At 32.5% G+C, this 19,377-nt stretch overlaps 1 protein-coding gene across 5 annotated transcripts in view; it reads right to left on the bottom strand.

Moving 5' to 3' along the window:
* LOC145677401 (sodium channel protein 60E-like) overlaps positions 1–19,377 on the bottom strand; it is an 861,846-nt gene that overhangs the window by 37,571 nt on the left and 804,898 nt on the right. For all 5 annotated transcript variants that reach the window (XM_081747910.1, XM_081747914.1, XM_081747904.1 and 2 more), the window contains 8 exons: positions 18,545–18,815; positions 16,245–16,509; positions 10,533–10,848; positions 6,383–6,499; positions 4,020–4,178; positions 3,095–3,199; positions 815–1,006; positions 36–190 (listed from right to left, as the gene is read on the bottom strand). In XM_081747910.1, coding sequence (XP_081604036.1) covers positions 36–190; positions 815–1,006; positions 3,095–3,199; positions 4,020–4,178; positions 6,383–6,499; positions 10,533–10,848; positions 16,245–16,509; positions 18,545–18,815 — 1,580 coding nt within the window. The remainder of the gene's footprint in view (positions 1–35; positions 191–814; positions 1,007–3,094; positions 3,200–4,019; positions 4,179–6,382; positions 6,500–10,532; positions 10,849–16,244; positions 16,510–18,544; positions 18,816–19,377) is intronic.

Here is a 19,377-nt window from a genome sequence, read left to right as displayed (position 1 = left end):
GTAAATTCAAATTTAAACAACAATTTTTTACTTACCTTCTAGAGTTAGACAAATCATAAAACATAGCAAGGAACTGATTTTTCGGCCTTTTAATAACTTTTTGAGGCTTTTTTCTTCCCAGTTTCTTCATAGCTGTGTAATAATGCTTTTGACTTTCCGTCAAAAACATTTCGAGGACACCGCCTTCGTACTGAAAAAGGAATAAAAAGAAATCTCACGCTGTTTGTTGTAATTGCTTTAAAAAAAACTGTAATCAAATTCTGTTTCATGTAATTTTTTGTCCCTAATTTTTCATGAGGAGATAACCCCTTTTGTCTTTTACATAATAAATGTGTTTTTTAAAAAATTGTGTTTTGTTTCTTTTGAAAGAAAGTAAAAATTTTAAGAATTTTATAATATTAAAATTTATCAATGCATTATAGAAAGGAATTAGAGGTTTCAGGAAAAAATAGGGGACAGAAGAATTACTAGATAAGAAATTATTTTTAAAAAATGGAAATTCATTAGACACTAGTTATGAAAAAAAAAGACTGTATTATGCGGATCTTATAGGAGGCATAGTAAGGAAAATAGGGAAAGAAAGAAGCAGCCTGAAACTGATAATGTAATACAATGAATAACTAAAAATAAAGACGTTATAAGGAGATTGTGTCACACAGACATTTATCAGTTTTCGATAAGTAATATGGGAGAATCTTTACATAATTTTACTCCGCCATAGAACTGTTTTGAAAATTACACTAGACTGTGAAAGTTAATGATACAAAACACTATTAACATAAATCCAATGTTATTTTCTTACTCTGATCCTTACCTTCTTCTTCAACATATTAAAATTATCGATGATCACACCAATGAAGAGGTTCAAGGTAAAGAATGAGCCGCAAACTATAAATATAACAAAATAAACATAAGCGTAGATGTTGTGCTCCCATTCTGGTTGCAAGTCAACATCTCTAGCATCCACAGCATCAGCCATTACTTCCATCCACCCTTCAAATGTTGCCTGAAAGAGAGGTGAAAGTGTAATCAAATACGTAGTATTACAATAAATGCTTATGATAAATTAGTGTGATATAATTATTTAATATTTAACTTTTATGGAGTTCCTTTAGCTTAGATACAATTTGACTCATTTTGTTAAGATTAACCAACACTCACCTATTATGTGACCTGGGAATCCCAATCCTAGTATGATTTCGGCAACTAATTTTATTTTATTTAACTGGTATATACTAATGAGGAGCTTCAGCGTCACAAATATTTTTACATTTTATTCAAGTTAGTTCTTTTTCCAAGAAAACCATAAAATCAACAAAAAGTTATTGAAACGTTAATCACGAGCAATTAAAGTGAAGGAAAATATTTTAATTGCATAAAACGCGTAAATACTAACATCTTTAGATTTTTTTAATATTGTATCGCTAAGTTGTGGGAACATGGACATTACGCAGATACAAGGACATGCGGACCTTTACTGGAGTGAAAACATGCACATTATGCAATAGTGATAAAAAACGATTGGAAGCTTTCGAAATGTGGGTGTGAAGAAGAATTGAAAGCATTAGTTGAGTCGAGTGAAAAACGAATGAAAGGGTGTTAGAAATGGTGGGGCGGAAAAGAACACTTTTAGATATTACTGAGAAGAGGAAGAGAAACTGGTTGGGACATTGCCTAAGAAGAAATTGTATCATGAGGGACGTGTTAGAGTGCTAGAGGGTATGGTGGCAGGAAAGAGAGGAAGGGGGCAAAGAAGGCTACAATTAATCGACGACATGAAAGCTGAAAACTCATACATGAAGATGAAGAGGCAAGCGGATGACCGTGAAACATGAAAGCTCCTCAGCTGCAGCAAGTGACCTGCTAACAAGGGGTGAATATCTATGATGGTGGTTCTAAGTTTTGAATTAGTGCGTGTAATGATCACCAACAATCAATAACTTTTTGCTGATTTTCTTTCTGTAAGAAAAAAAAGTTAAATAAAATTTTATGGAACACGAAAGCACCACGATTGTTTGCCAAAATCAAGCCATGAATATAGCAATCTGATTAGGATTCCCAGAACATATAATAAGTGAGTGTTAATTTTATGGCATTAGTTTATACCTAAATATGTATGAGGCTTTAAGATTCCACTTCACTTTATTTGACAGAATGCTATTCGCTGAGCACTTTGGACTATAAAAGGTGCCATGTTGCATTTCTTGTATAATTAGTATATATTCCGTAACCTATTTTCAAATAAAATGAAGTGTTTAGTTTTACCTTAATTGTTACGCCTTGCAAGCTAAAAGAATAGATGATAAGCCCAACTACATGCCAATAAAGTAGAGGATAAAGTGATACAAAATGGAAGAAAACAGTCTTTTTCACTTAAAGGCATGCATCGTCTATAATTGACTTACTATAGATATCATGTTGGAACATTACATATAAGCTTTTTCTGAAAGCATTTTACTTTTCATAAAAACCAAATAAGAAGGAAGAAGTCACTTAATAATCACTTTAAGGTAATATCTACACATCGTTTTTTTTTTCTTAGTTACACAGTATTAATTTGAATTTTTATTGTACCGACTGCTAAGAAAAACGTTCCTTTCATGGACAATATATTAACATAGATCTGATGGAGGTCAATTCTTAATATGTTATCGTACAACATATTGCCAAGAAAAGAAACTAAGAACATGATTTCTCTATGGATCTACATCATATGAACAGTGCATTTTTATAAAAGGAAATCTACATTTAAGTTCAATGAAATTTAGAATTCTTGCCTCAACTTCAGAGTGGTAATGAAACATTGTTGTATATATAATATTTCATATCATTTCTGAAGTTGAAGAAATAATTGTAAATTTCATTAAGAATGTATCGTAAAATGTTATTACATATTATCGAACTAATTTTCATAGTGATTTAAAAATGATTATTACTTACATTAATTTAACTTCTGAAATAATCAGTGTAGAACAATGTAACACGATCATTAAAACTAGTAATTATAATTATTAGCTACTTTAAAAGTTAATTATTTAAAAGTGTTTGATTTGCTTAGTTAAGTAAAATGAATGTAAGGGAAAAAAGTACTTACTACTTGGAAAAGAGCTAAGTATGCATTCCCCACATTATCAAATGTAATTTTAGAATTTATCCAAGAGTAGTTTTTCTCCAAACATTCATATCTATCATTCACTTCCTGTAAGAAAGAAAAAAAAACTACATTTTATACTTTGTCTAAACAAAAACGTCAATTGACTGGTCGAACACGAAGTGGCTCAAGTATACAAAAGACTAATAGGATATTTTCACAGTTTCTAAACGAAGTTATTGTGTTAAAACCTTAATATAATTTGAAAAAATTTACACTTCTCTTCATCACTTATATTTGTCTTTATGGAACGCTTTAATAATACAAATCCTTAATTTACAACTTAGACAAGTTGGAGTGATTTCATCAATTATCAAGTTACGTACGTACCTAGGTAATTACAGAATAAAATTTGACCTTTCACAAAAAAATTCTGGTTGTGTTAGTGCAAGTAAGTACAATTATCATTACTTCTAAACTTATAAATACTCGAAACATTTATTACATCATGTGCAATTTTTACTTGAATGTATTTTCTTTATTCTTTTCCTGCAAATATTTACTGCAATTGATATCATGGTTCATTAAACTACAGGCAACACACAAACCATATAATTTATAACATCTCTTTTTTTATTATTACTTTTAAAAATAATAACTAACGTATTTTGAAGAAAGTTATTATAGAAAACACTGTATACAGTATGTGTGTGTAAACATATTTTATCTGATCAAGAAGTTGAAATGCTTCTGAAAGTAATTATTATAATTTATTTCAAAACCTAACTGAATCAAATCTGAGTATCTACCCCGTCAGGACAGAGAACAAATCGGAGCCCTAGCTTGTCAACTCTTACGCGCTGCTTACATTTGTATTTATTAATGATTTATTTTTTCTTCAAATTTGTCACTACATGTTGCTACTTACAGATACAGGTAAAAGTTCATAATCTTCATCCACACATTTGAAAAATTTTCCGCCAAAAAACTGCACTCCCATTATAGAAAATATCAACCAAAATACAAGGCACACAAGCAACACATTGAAGATGGAAGGGATGGCATACATCAGGGCGTTAACAACAATCTGAAACAAAAAATGTATGACAGTTTAGTTTTTTCTTTTTTTCTTTTTTTTAATCTCAGTTTAGTGTTTCATCTCAGAATAGAATTTCATTAAGATACTTGAGAATAGATACGTTTTTCTCAACAAACGTCGTCGATAAATATAAATTGAGGGACTGAATGTATTTGTACAGCGTGTAATCTTGTCCAGAAAACCATGGCCACTCGTCTCTCCTTGAAACCCATTCAAAAAAAGATATGAATAAAATTTTAGTAAGAGATATTTATATTTGAAATAATATCAATCCGCTTAAGAAGATGTAAATTTGTTAACTGATTTGATAGTATTTATATTAAACATTTAATTAACTCAAGTTGTACTTAGCAGAACGTTTACAGTGAAAGTTCGACAAAGGATTGTTGCCATCCTCAGTACAGGAAAGGTTAAGGGTTTAGATATAGGAAGCTTAATGAACAGTGATATAGTTCGTCTAAATTCGCTTATTTTATTTATTTATTTTAATTTATTTTGAAAGAATGAGTGCAAAAGATGCCAATAACCTTTTGCGAAATGTTTACGGACAGTGGATGTTTTTGGTAAGTAGAAGTTTAGTAAGATTCACATTTGTTTGACTTTATTTCACCTATGAATAAGAATGCAAAGCTTTTCAAAGAAAGTCGGTGGATTTTTTTCTTTTGAACAAAACTGTATATAAATTTGACTAGACTGAGTACTTAAAAAAATCTGTTATATGAACAAATTGTTTTATAATAAATATTTTTCTTGTAACAAACGAAATTGGAATAATTCCCACTGTTAATTATAGAATATTATAAATATGATAATATTTAAGTGAGTATTATTATTTTCGTAATTTGTTTATTTATACAAAATATTTCTGTACAAATAAAGTAAAGTAATGTACGTATCTGGCGTATAATTATTTATATTAAAGATCAATGATTTGGGCTTCTGTAAGACAATCTAGAACCGTTTTCTGGTCCATGGTACCTTGAAAACGAAGTAACTGGCTGTATGAATCTGCCACAGCAAGTAAGCGTGGAAGAAATTGGCATTTTCAGAATAACAACAAGAATGTAGGTGACAGCCAGTTAGTTAGTACACCAGGTACGTACATTATTTATATATAAAAGCGCATAATACAACACGAAAACCTTAACATATTTCTTTTCAGATTTTCAGCTTATAAGGAGACAAAAATCATATATAAAAACTGTTTAAAAAATTTTTGAAATTTATTGGCAAAAGAAAATTACCTATTCGACTAATATGATCGGCAAATATGTTCAAATTCATCTATTTACACGTTTTTATTTGTGTTAGACGTTTTTCAATATTTTAGAGTTTTAAACATTGCTATTTATAATAAACCAAAGAACCATTTAATTGGACTCATGTATTTTTTTCCTTCTAAGTTATCTGTCATAAAGAAAATATTTCTAGTTTGAAATATCGAGATAAAATAATATGTTATTACCTATGTCTTTGGTTACTTGATTGAAGTTCAGCATAGAAGCTATATGAGACAATTTAACATGGAATTCATGGAATACGACTTAAATAAGTTTGCACTAGAAGTCAAACCCAGTTTTCTCCCCGCCGAAAGCTCGTAAGTTAACCATATCCTCGTGACGGAGTTCTACATTATTTAAACTTCTAACTATTGACGTTTCATAAACATTACGCATTTCAAACGTGAAACAAAGATGTTCGAATTTCACAAGCGTTTTCGAAATTTAACGTATTTTGTACAAGGGAGAACATGAAAGGCACTATGTCTGATTCATCCTTCACCAAGCAGAAGTTAATGTTAACTAGTTTCATCTTAATATTATCTTTACTGGCTTACATTACTTCTATGTAAGTTTGCACACACACGTGAGTTCGTATTTGATCATATAAGAAAAAGTGATTATGCAAATACTCTAGTTTAATATTGATGAAAAAGTTCGATAGTTACACATATTTAAACAGCTTTGTAAATTTGCATTTCACATTGTCATTATTTTGTATAAAAGATCCAGAAAGAACTACCAAGAATTAATTAGGACAAACTTAAGTTCATTCATACTCGTACAAGATTCCTAACTTTTTAAATAAAATTTATTATGTATCTATATCTGTATCTATCTATCTATCTATCTACCAACACGAACATTTATTTAATCTTAAAAATTTAAGTAGAAAATAATAAAAATGCTTACTCTCATTCCTTGCCACCTTGAAATAGCTCGAAGTGGACGAAGCGCCCTCAATGTTCTTAGGGAACGAAGAACTTTCAAATTTTCATTTTCTTCAATTAGTAAACTAAATATCGAAACCTATAACAGAAAATGCATAATATAACTAATTATAATGACAAGAAGATTTTTACTTCGTACATTTTTAAAATTCTTTTTATGGTTTAAATCCTTTTTAAAGTGTGCCTGGGCTGACGATGAAGACGATGTTCTTCGAAAGTACTTCCTAATGATAAAGTTTGTTTCTTGCGGTGACTCTTAGCCTTTTCCTTACATTATTTCTAATCATTATCACCGCTCGCAATATAATGATAATACATAAAATATTTTAAGTTTGCTTGCATTTTAAAAAAATAATACTCTTTATCAAAGAAAATTGAGAATAAGGTTAGAATACAGATAAGTCCAGAATTATCTATATCGTAAAATGGGCCCCAAATGGATTTTAATCCCTAAATTTTGGAAATGTTATAATTTTTAAGTTTTCTAATTTTTTAGAAAAAAAGAAGGAAAAATAAAATTGAAACAGAAGCTATCTGTATTTCGGGCACGCGATCTTAAATTAATTTTAATATCCCTAATTCATTTCATTTCATAAGTAGATTATTTTTCTTTCGTAAAACAAACAGCGAATAAAATCCTTTTGGTTAACATCCTATATTACGCGTACTATTTTCTGTTTTGCTCTTGGAAGCAATTCTATGTCGAATAGAGAGAAAGTGATGAGGGCAGAAATGCCTTTACTTTTCAAACCAGTTTCATAAGAAACCTTCTAAGTAAGCGTTAACAAGCCTTCAGAAGCACTGGTCGCAAAATAAAACCAATTGATTGGCTCGACGCTGGATCAGAACAGTCTTTTTCTATACTAGAGGATATATGAATCAAGATCATTTTGACAATTTACTTAAGTGATTTTACAACTATTTCAGTGCATTTTCTCCTGGCTACAAATTATCTTCCACGATGTACCGTGTGTAAATTTCTTGGATATCTGACTTACTATTCTTTTATACCAAAAGGACCTATTTTTGGTATGAAAAGATGTATTACTGACTCCAGAGAGAGAGAGGGATAACTACGGTTAGGCATATATCTCATTTGGACTACTTTTCTCCTCCGTATTACTTTGAAAACATTTTCGTAAAGAGAATCTTAACCTAGTTATGGGTTATTGAAATATCATCGAGGCTCTCCTTGCCCACTGAAGAACCTGACATCAATTCCGACCAGAAGGCATAGAAGAGGGAACCCTTCTCCCACGTTCGCTGATGGACGTTTATTATGGTCAGAATTGAAATGAAAACCAGCCAACAGTTTCAATGCTCAATGTTTTAGCCTAGAATGCATCTAACAACTTAGTCTCATGGACCGTATACACGTGATTAAATAAATTATTCTGCCTATTTCTTTAAGCTATTGCCTCCGTTATACTGGACATCTTTGAGTCTTAACATTAGTACGGATATGATTTTCCTAAGAGGAAAATAATTTTTCCTGTAAGATTTGGTTCCATTTCGTTCAAATTAAACTCTACAACTGTGCCACACATTTTTGTTTGTTTCACAAAAATAGTTTTTCTGATTTTCTTTCAAACTTATGTTTAATTTCAATTTTTGTATGAAACCTTAATGGTATCAAAAATTCTTCTAACCCCATCCTTCACTTTGGTCCAGCTTCGATAATCCCTCACTGGCAGCGAGTTATAGTGAAGCTGCCCAAGTTCCAGTTGTAAAAGACCACTCTTACCAATGTCGAAAATGGTAAGGAAGTTAGCAATATTTTCCCTATATTTCTTATCATTTTATAAATTTATTAGTTTGTTATAATTGGCAAAATACGTGAACGAAATACTGAATGAAATTTCATTTTTTTTTAATGAAATAGTAAAGTACATTTTTCTGTTTCTTCGTATCTTCTGTTTGCGTGTTTCATCACCTTTTCGTTTCGATATATATATATATATAATATAATTTTGATTTACTTTACTTTATTTTCACCCTGTTACCTAAATTATGTTTTCTTATATTCAATGAGTTAACAAGCAAAACGTAAACAATTACTGATGATTAATTCAACATAGCTAAACATCAATAATTAAAAACTTCAATTAGATGCTTTAGCATCTTAGGAATTCTAATGTAGAATGAATCTAGAACCATCCATAACAAAATATACATCCAAATTAATAGTTCGCTCAAAAAAAGGGTTATACATATAGGGAATGGATTGTACTGTAAAATGAATCTAGAATCCATCATCTACAAAAAATACATTAAAATTAATAGTTCACTTTAAAAAAAAGTGTTATGCATATCTGTTAAACAGACTTACAATTACATGAAACTACACGACACTACTTAATTAAATTTAAAATATATGGATTACTTCGAGGGAAAGTAATATAGGTGTCTCTTCTAAGAACGCTAATCTAAATAATCAAAATCAGGAGGTACATAAAATGAAACTGTTAAATCCACTGAAAGCTATTAAGCTATACAAGAGACCAAAGTGTAAAGTAGAACTAGTATATATATATATTCACATTACAAGGTCAAATTAAGCGATCATTTTACTTATTTATAATTGTGATTCCTGAAAAATACTTTGTACTTTCTAGCTTTCGACCCTCCCCTAGAGCCTTATTCACGAAATATAAAAACAAAGGAAAGAAACAATAAACACACCGAGCTAAATAAAAAGGACTGGCTCACCGGGATGAGTTAGTACGAAGAAAATGTCTTGGCTGCTACTCATATGATGAATATTAACACAGCACATTGGGGAATGGTGGGCTCCGTTAGAGTTAAGATCAAATTTTTGTGTTTTCACTCGCTGATATTATATATATATATATAAAATTTTCTTTTGAAGAATTATTTCAAGGCAGTACACTAACATATTATTATCAAGATTTGTCCAATTATTGACTTACTAAATTTTTAAATCTCCTATCTTTGCTAAAAGTAAGTAGGAAAGTCTTATAGAATGATTCTGTCCATTCATTTATTTGAATGGCTGCAGGGCCATCCATATAGTCTTCACGGGGTCCTAGACAAATTTGAAGGGTCCCCACTGTTGCCAACTCCGTTTTTATGAAAACAGTTAAGTAACAATTCAAAAATCGTTTAATTCTTGTGTTATCAACAGATTAAACTTTATTCTTGTCACCATAAGGTGTTTGGAAAGTCATTAAATCCATTTTTAAAAAATCTGATTTTATTTTCATCTTTAGAAAAGTTGTGATTATTGTTGGGAATTTCAAACTTGAAAGAGAAAATCATAATTGAATGAAGAAAGCTTGAAAAAAGGTATTTCTTCAGAAGCTCTTCGACATTTGTTGGGATTGCACCAATTATGGGCGAACCTCGTATCTGTTAACTGGTATCAGAAAAAACAGTAAGAAGATAACGAGAAGTGTTATTTTTGACATCAATTTTACGTTTCAAGAACAGATTCAGTCTTTACCCTTATTCCTCTACCTCTTTCATTATCATAGTTTGGAATTCTATTGTAGTACCTAATATGAAACGAAACTCAAGTTATTATTTAAAAAAGTACCAACAGAAAATTTAAGCAATAGAAAAGAAAGTAATCTATTTGTGTGGAAGGAGTTACAATTAAATCCGATGTATTGAAGAAAAAACAACCATCACTATCTATTTTGTGCAGACTACAAACTTATCCTACGTTTTTGCTTTAAAACGAAATGTAAGAACACAAAGAAATTTGTTAAAAAATACAGTTTTCATACGGTAGAAACTTGTTCCTAAGAAGGAAAAAAATTCCCAATTTTGACTAACTTTAAGTACATAAATTAATTAATACTTTGTTCAATGTACAACAGTAGCTTAAAACTCATCCTGTCACGCTTTCAGCAACTGAAGTAAATTTTCTTGTCTTTTTGTAACTTACGAATTTATATATCATCTAACCGCTTCCACACACGTTTAAACTTTAAATATAGCTAACCAACTATGTTGTATTAACTAATAAAAAAAAATACCATACTCCCATGCTCATTTATTCTGCTTGCGTCATTAGACGAATCACTATTATATTTTTTTAAAAATAAAGACACTAAATCACAATGACCAATAACGCTTGATTAACTCACAAAAACGATAAAGAAGTCCAATATGGTCCAAAAGCTAGTGAAGTATTTCCAGAACCCCAGAGCAATCCACTTCAATACCATCTCCACTGCAAACAGCGCACAGAAACCGAAATTTGTCCAGTAAAGAATTCGCTTGAGAAGTTTATTCTCTTCAAGATAAATGTCTTCGAAACACAAAGTAACACTAGATGCAAAAATTAGGATCAGTATGATCCATTCGAACGCTGGTGTATCCACTACTCTAAGAACACACGTCCGAAAATAAAACCACTTTTTACCACAAGGTGTCTCCATCCACGCATCACAGCAAGTACAACTGTTAAGTAAAGAAAGAAAAGAAAAATTATTGATTAGAGTTTTTGCTTTTAGTTATGAGCAATTTTATCATTACATTTGTAATATAAAATTGACTTGTTATTCGTACAATTGGATGCCACGTGCACGTAATTAAAAAAAAAAAAAAATCTGTAAAACCAGTAGAGAGGATCACGCGAATTATTTTCCATGTATGGATAGACAACGATAGTCACTGGTACCGTTAAGATGTTAAAGGACTGACTTCATTAACGAACTCGGTCGAGATTATTACTTTATCTATGGCGAAAGCAGAATTCAAAAATTCGCTTACAAGTATGGATATGGGCTATAGATAACCACCGTTAAAGTGTCCATTATTCGTTAAAATTTTAACGGATTGACTCCACTAGCAAACTCGGCCTATATAAATCGCTCTAGCTATCTACTGGAAAACAAAATTCAAAAATTCGATTACATGTATGAGATATGAGCTAAATAGCCACCGTTAAAGTCGCTGTATCCGTTATTATACGCTAACAGATTGGCTTCATTAACGAGCTCGGTCGAGGTAATTGCTCTAGCTATCTGTTGCATAAATAATTCAAAAATTCACTTACATATATGGTATGTGGGCTACACATAGCCAACGTTATCCGTTAATGGATTTATTCCATTAATGAACTTGGCCTAGATAATCACTCTAGCTATCTTTTGCAAAAATAAATAAATTAATTTTAAAAAAAAATTAAAAATCACATCCGTTTAAGAGTTATTGTGCGAAGTAATGGACAGAAAGACGAACTAATAACACAATATTATAAATCATACTGCGTGATCCTGTAACTACTAATTGTAGTTACTTAAGCACCAGTATTTATTAGAATCAAGCAAGTTTGATTTGTAATATTGTAACGTTAGTACGTTCGATATTCCTCACGATAACTCTTAAACGGAAGCTAATTTTTACATTCTTTCTTGGCAATAGATAGCTAAAGCAATTTTCTTGGCCAAGATCAATAATAGTGGCAATCCGTTAATATCCTAAAGTGTAACGGTGTCCGTTAGTGCACATGATAACGCTTGAACGAAAGCGAACTCTAGAATTCTGTTTTTTGCAAAGATAATATATAGCAAAAACAAAACCAAAAAAAGACAGAAAAAAGGTTCAAAACTGAGACACATGCCAATCAATATATCTTATTGAGCTGTAAAAATGATTATTATATATGATATCAGAGAAAGTTCATGCGTAGTTTTTGAGAATATTGTGAAAAAACAATTTGTAAACCTAAAAATTGATGCTGTATGAGAACCATGTCACTTATTGAAGTGAAACTGACACAGAAATATACCTTCATTAAGCTTTTCATTATATCAGCAAGGTGACACTATATAGTTAATGAGATACACTTCAAAATTAACATTAACTCTTAAAGAACTAACGATCATACCCACTACCAAGAAGTGCCTACACTTGGATAAATTTCTAATTAAGCTCATTACATTAATTTTGAATGCTGAATCCATTGAAACTGTTTTTAAGCATATCCGTCCATGGGGTCAAGAGAAAAGTTACCTGAAATTTGGGATCGTTGAAGTACCGCCTGTGTCAATAGTAAAAGTTCTCAAGCTTGGATACATTTCTAATTGTAGTTATTATATTAATTTGAAACACGCTGAATCCAATGGAATTGTTTTTAAACATACACACCTATGGGGGGCCTAGAAAACGGTTTCAAATTTAGGAAATAAATAAGTAGAAGTATTCCCGATTTGAAAATGAAATGAAATCTTTCAGTTTTACGTCTCACGATTATGCCGGTTAGGCTAAAGGAGACGGTGATGATGATAAATGAATTAAATGGTGGAATGAAGAAAGTGGGAAGAAACGGAAGAACACACAAACTCCACACGGCGCGAGCTGGGATCGAACTAGGGGCCCCAAGCACCGGAGGTGAACGCTCCACCACTGAGACACCGCGGCTCCTATTCCCAATTTGAGTTTTGTTCTCGTTACTCCATAGAATAATATGTTTGAAAATTGATCCACTAGATTCAGGATCCCCAAATAATTATAAAAAGTACAATTAGAAACGCATCCTTGCGTAGACAGTTTACTAATGGCATGACCGTTAGTTTTCTAAATTTCTTTTTAACCAAAATATTGTCCAAGTATAAAACATAGTTTATATATATATATATATCGATAGATCACACCGAGCTGAACAAGATAACATACTTGGGGATAAATTTCTGTATGTAGTCTTCGAGAAAATCAAAAAGAAACGAATGCGTGTGGCACTAAAAAGTATGTTTGCTACCAGTAATAACACCGGCCTGCGAAGATTTTCCGACAAGAATAACTGTATGTATAAAGGCAACCAAGAAAGTTCTGTCTCATTTTCACCCATCACCTTCAAACATCGATATGTCACCTAAGACGTACCTGGAAGATCAAAAATAGTCCCCATCAGCATCGACGACCTTCTGGCAACGTTCTGGAAGGCCATCGATTCCATTGCAGTAGAACCTGGTGGGCCGTGAAGCGAAGAAAGTATTAAGTGCATTTTTCACCTCTACTGAGCTTTGAACTGGTGTCCTCTGAGGTGATTGCGCAAGGAATGGAACAGGCAATAATCGGACGGTGCAATGGCCGGGGAGTATGACGGATGTAATAGTGTTCCCCATCCAAGGCGCAGAATGGTATCCGAGTCATCCTAGCCACGTGGGACTGAGCGTTGTCCTGTAACAGGAAGACCCCCTTGCGATTCAGAAGTGCTGGTTCCAGAGTTTCGAGTTTTTCTTGAACACGGCTCAACTGTTGATAGTACACAGTTGAATTTATGTTCTGATCGACTGGTAGCAGTCCCTGATGCACGTTGCCGCGAGCAGTTCACCAAACACACAAAAGGACCTTCTTCTGGTGCAGTATTGGTTTCGACTATTTTGGAACCGGTTCATGGGATGGTAACCAATGATGACAGCGCCGTGGAGCTTCGTACAGAACCCACTTCTCATCACATGTCAACACCGTGTCCAGAAATGGCTTCTTCCTCAGACGAGACCATAGGTGTCTGCTCGCGTTGCCTTCTGGACCAGAGTCAAATCATGTGGGACCAATCGACCCAACTTGCAGTGCAAGTTGATGGATGTGCTGCCGAATGATTTCTCCACTCACACTGAATTGTAGTCCCAATTCCTCACATGTCTGGCTACTGTTCGCCTCAATTACTGCCTGAAGATCTTCATTTCGTACATGTGTTGGTCTTCCGGCACGTGGTGCGTCTTCAAGTGTTTCGTCACCGTCCTTAAACTTGTTGAACCACCGCTACACTGTCCGCGTAGTCACGACACCCACACCAAAGACAGAGCTTGGATAGAAGTAGTCCCTGCTTTCGATACTTTTGTCAGAAATTTCCAGAACTAAGGGAGGTGATTTTGACGGTCTCCAGATTTGGAAGCTTATGAAAGATCCTGCATTCACTACGACGATGAACGAAACATGTCTTCAGGCATGGGAATCGTTTAAGAATGTTTCCAGCAAATTCCTGAGTAATGTTAAAAATGAAAATTACCAACAGATTGTCAAAATCATGCTGTACAACTTCCAGAAGCTAGGTTGTAACATGAGCTTAAAATTGCATTTCCTGCACAATCATCTGGACTATTTTCCTGAAAATTTAGGGGCATTTAGCGAGGAACATGGCGAACGGTTCCATCAAGACAAAAAAGAAATGGAACGAAGAGGCAGGGGCGATGGGACGTCTCCATGATGTTAGATTACTACTGGTGTCTAGTGCGAGATAACCTTACTCAGGAGCACGAACGCAAATCAACTCAGCGCTCATTCACACCAAAGCAAAGTAAAAAAGTAGTTTTCTTGTGGCGAGATTCACACTTTTTACGAATGAACCTGTTACATAAAAGCAATTTGATCATATTTCATTCACATTGCACATATTGTATACTATGGTACTTTGTACTGAAATAACAATAACATGTAAAATTTCGATTTCACATATCAACAATACTGTGCGCGATAGGCAAACACGGTTTGGATATTTGAAATTACCATTCGTCACTTACGTTAAGTCACTTTTTCTCCGGCAAACGTTTGAAGGAAAGTTCTATTTCGCAAGAGGTGTAATTGACAGTTTTTATTTTGCTGAAAGAAATTATTAATTTATTAACGTATATGTATAAAAAATCGCTGTTAAGTAGCTGATCGTTTTCCGTCTTTTCCTAACGGTGACACGTATACTCTTTAAGCACATACTACTTGTAAATTAAGGTTATTTTTGTAAAATATATGAGCTTATATATCTTATCGGCTCATTAACTACTTAATAGTTGAGGAATAACATAGTTTCCGGGGGTGAAATATTTCCAGCGATTACAAACATGCAACTTGTATGTCAATCAACTAGCCTTGACGAAAGAAAGCAATTGGTACCTGAATTGGTTACTTCTGGTCAACCACTTCCGATACACGATATCTAATACAATATCCAAGAGTGGAGCGTTTCCAGTGATTACACACATGCAACATGTATATCAATCAACTCGTCTTGACGAAAAAAAAAAAAAAAAAAGATTGGTATCAGATTTGGTTATTTCCACTCAACCACTTCCGGTATACAGTACCTAATACATTTTCCGAGGATGAGGCGTTTCCAGCGTTTGCACACATACAACATACATCAATTAACTCGTCTTTAGGAAAGGAAGCAATCGGTGACGGAATTGGTCATTTCTGGTCAATCACTTCCCTTCCGGTACACGGTATTAACACAGATTCCGAGGGTAAGATATTTCCAGCGATTGCACACATGTAACATACCGGTATATCAATCAAGTTATCTTGACAAAAGAAAGCGATTGGTACCGGAGTTGGTCCATTCCAGTCAACCACTTTCGGTACATGGTACATAATACAGTTTCCGGAGTTGAGGTGTTTCCAACGATTACACACGTGCAACATATATATCAATAAACTCGATTTTATGAACGATACTGAATGGTACTGGAACACCTCAACATTGTAAAATGTATTAGATACCGTGTACTGCAGGTAGTAGATCGGAAATTACGAATTTTGGTACCGATAGATTTCTTTCGTCAAGATGAGTTGATTGATAAATATGTTGTTAAATGTGAAATCGCTGGAAACATTCCTTACTGGCCTCATATTAATTCTATTTTAAAAATGGTTGATCTAAAATACGACGTTTATGGGCAAACCGTCAATAACATGCAGGTTTAGAACTATACCATAAAATTGGAGTACACTTTATAGAAATTTATAACCAAAAAAGTCAAAGTTGGTTTATGGTCAGTATTGAATATGAAATGCAGTTAAAATGAATGACTGAAAAGAACTTTAAACCTTATTTCAATTACGTACTGTTTACTTACTTTCTATAACAGTGATCAGGAAAGCAGTTCTGTGGAATCTTCTCAGTCTTATTGCGGCCAAAGCCTGGAAAGTTTCCTAAGCCGTCAATGTAACGACCTTTGGAATCTCGGCGACCACCCACTGTGAGCTCATCAACATAGGACACCAAAGCATGCCACGGATATTTCGATTTATCATTCTCCTTTGTTGGGACCATGCTCTCGAGCTCTGGTTGATTCTTCGTCAACACTTCCATCTCAATGCTTTCTTCTGTATTGGATTCATCTGGAAAAAATTAAGAAATTTTTATATTGTACAATGAAATGTATCCGCTATTTTTTTTAAACTTGGGACTGCTCTTTCAAAACTTATTTATAAATCTAAATTAAACTACCACTAATTTTAACATATAGACTGTAATCCAGAAATTCAGATCAGGCTTCGAGTAACACTTTTTATATTGACAAATAATATTTTCATTGATTATTTACATGCTAGATAATTATAATCAAAGGATCTTGAAATGAGTAACAGTGAAACATTTCTCAGAGCTGGAAATACTTCTCTAAAAGTTTTTCATTGTTTTTAAAGTAAGGCTTATGAAGCATAGGTCAGAAATTCCTTCATTTCGGAGTTATAACAATTAATTTGTTTTCTTTTAAGTTAAATTTCATGGATAAATAACTTTAACGTTAAACTAGAAGCATGACAGTGCAGTAGATTGAAGAAAAAGTCCTGAACTGTTGGTATCGCGATTCTTCGAGTTGAGAAAATTTCCCATCTAAACTCTGAATACCCGTAATAATTCCCAGCTGACGAGAACGAGGGCCTAGAACTATTTTAAACACGTCCTTAGGAACTGTAGTACTAATAGATTAGATATAGAAAGTATTACTTGCTTTGCATTATGTCATACAGCGACAGCAATCTTGGATAGATTTGAGTTATAGTCTCAATTCTTTTTAGATTTCAGATAACTTTGAAAATGTGAGACCGTTGATAAATGTACCAAAAAAAATTTGGTTATCAAATTCTGTCTTTTACCTTGGAAGCATTTCAATGTTATTGAATTCCATGGGAATAATATAGTTAACGAAAAAAATTCTGATAAAAAAAAGTTCTACATATGAGCAAATAGAATATTTTATAAATCATAATGTAACTTTCAATAATTGCATATTGTAAATAATAATTTACAATTTGTTTAACATGAATTGATTCAGAAAAGCGTTTGAGAGTTGGTTCAGATGTACAGAATATAATTACTTTTCCAAATATTATTCTTCAATATATTATCGAAAAGAATTTTACAATTTGTTTATCTATTTATCAACAATTCAATTTGGTTGAACAGAATCAAGTTTTGAAATCAACGATGCAATCGAATAAAACATGAACATAATAAATTTTTAACTGACATTGTTTTGAAAACAAGATGAAATTAGACTTGAAAATGAAACTGATAGCTAAAAAATATCATGTAGTCTATTGAGTTCAATAATAAATCATGACTGTAAACATCAACAATTTGTTTCATCAATATAACTTTCGTAATTTAAACTTGTATTTTTCTTATTCATAAGAATGGAACATATATTTATTTCTTTCATGAATAAGACATACCAGAGATTAATCTGTTAGATATTTATCAAGTTTCGAGCTGTCACAATCCAAATGCATGTAAGTAAATCTTGTGTTATTGCTTTGTATTTCTTCCTTGTAATCTGTACATACACACACATTCTAATATACAATTCAGCATAATAATTCTAATAGACAACTAAAAAATAATTTGTAACTTCTGAATTAAAGACATGACAATACAATTTTACCTAATGATTAAAAGTTTATCTAATACTTTTACTCAGTTTGGTATATTAGGATTATGACTAAACCTAATGACCTCATGCATCCGACAGGTAATGGAGCACAGAAGTATTATTGAAGTGGGATCACACCACTATGCTTCTTTACATCACGTTTATTCCCAGCGTGATTTAAACCTGAGAATATACGTACCAAACCTATCTGTATGACTACGAGGACTCCTGAATCTAAAGCATTAAATAAAAATACAATACAATATTCAACAATAATTTATATTGATGGACAGATAAATATAATACTTTCATTTGATTAAAGAATACTATTTACAGTTTTAAGTGTTACTTCGAAAGCTACAGTTAAAAAAATCATTACCTCACAATACTATTCTGATGAAATACTAAACACTCTTCAAATATTTGTAGAATATCAAAAAAATGTATACGTGTGATCTTATTCTTAACTTAATATTTTTTAATAACGTTTAGTATCCTACCTTGAGATGGTACATGTTGTACAGCTATCCGATATCTTTCCAATTCAGTTTCCCTAAGGAGTTTCTCTTCTGTATGCCGTGTGTAAGCCTGACGAACAATCTGCTCCAATCGCGAGTTCTTCTCATTCTCCGTGTTTTCTTGGTATTCCTTTGGATTATTCGCTTCTTCTTCATCCCGTGCCACACTTTGGTGAAATGCTCCTCTATGTTTTCTTACTATGGACCTCAGTCTCTCAAAACTTCGGGCAAGTTTCGATTCTTCTCCAACTTCCTAGTTGACAGTAATAAATTTATTAATGACAGCTGATACGAGAAACATTGTACACAAAAAATATTTACCATTGAAAACTGTCTTGGTTTCTAACTTCATGATTGCTGTACATGTAATAATAAGATACCTACGAAGCACCAAGTGTGACCGCACTATAGCTGCTCCAAATTATTAGCAATCATGAATCCAAGTTATCATCAATACATATAGCTTAATCACTGGTAAAGACTGACATGATTCAAGGGTTTCCGTTGAGTTCCTTAGTTTTAACATTGGAGTTTCCGGATAGTATACTATGCACTTTGTTTTACTACATCACGAAATATGTACACTCATTGCCAAATAATTTAGCGCACTAAGAAATAAATACAGACATTATTTAATTAGGTTATATTAGAAATGGTGTAATTGATAAATGAAGTATCAGAGCAAATAGATTAATTAACCACTCAAAATAATGTACTGTTATTCATTCAAGACAACCTCACGCCATCCTAAGTATGAACATATGTGACTATACGGTCTGATACAGTCATTGTACACTATATTTCAAAGATTATCC

Source organism: Thermobia domestica, chromosome 2 (genome assembly GCF_964235325.1).
Source record: "Thermobia domestica chromosome 2, izTheDome1.hap1.1, whole genome shotgun sequence".
NCBI lineage: Eukaryota > Metazoa > Arthropoda > Insecta > Zygentoma > Lepismatidae > Thermobia > Thermobia domestica.
The sequence above is the reverse complement of the archived record's forward strand: the minus strand, read 5'-3'. Positions and strand labels throughout refer to the sequence as shown.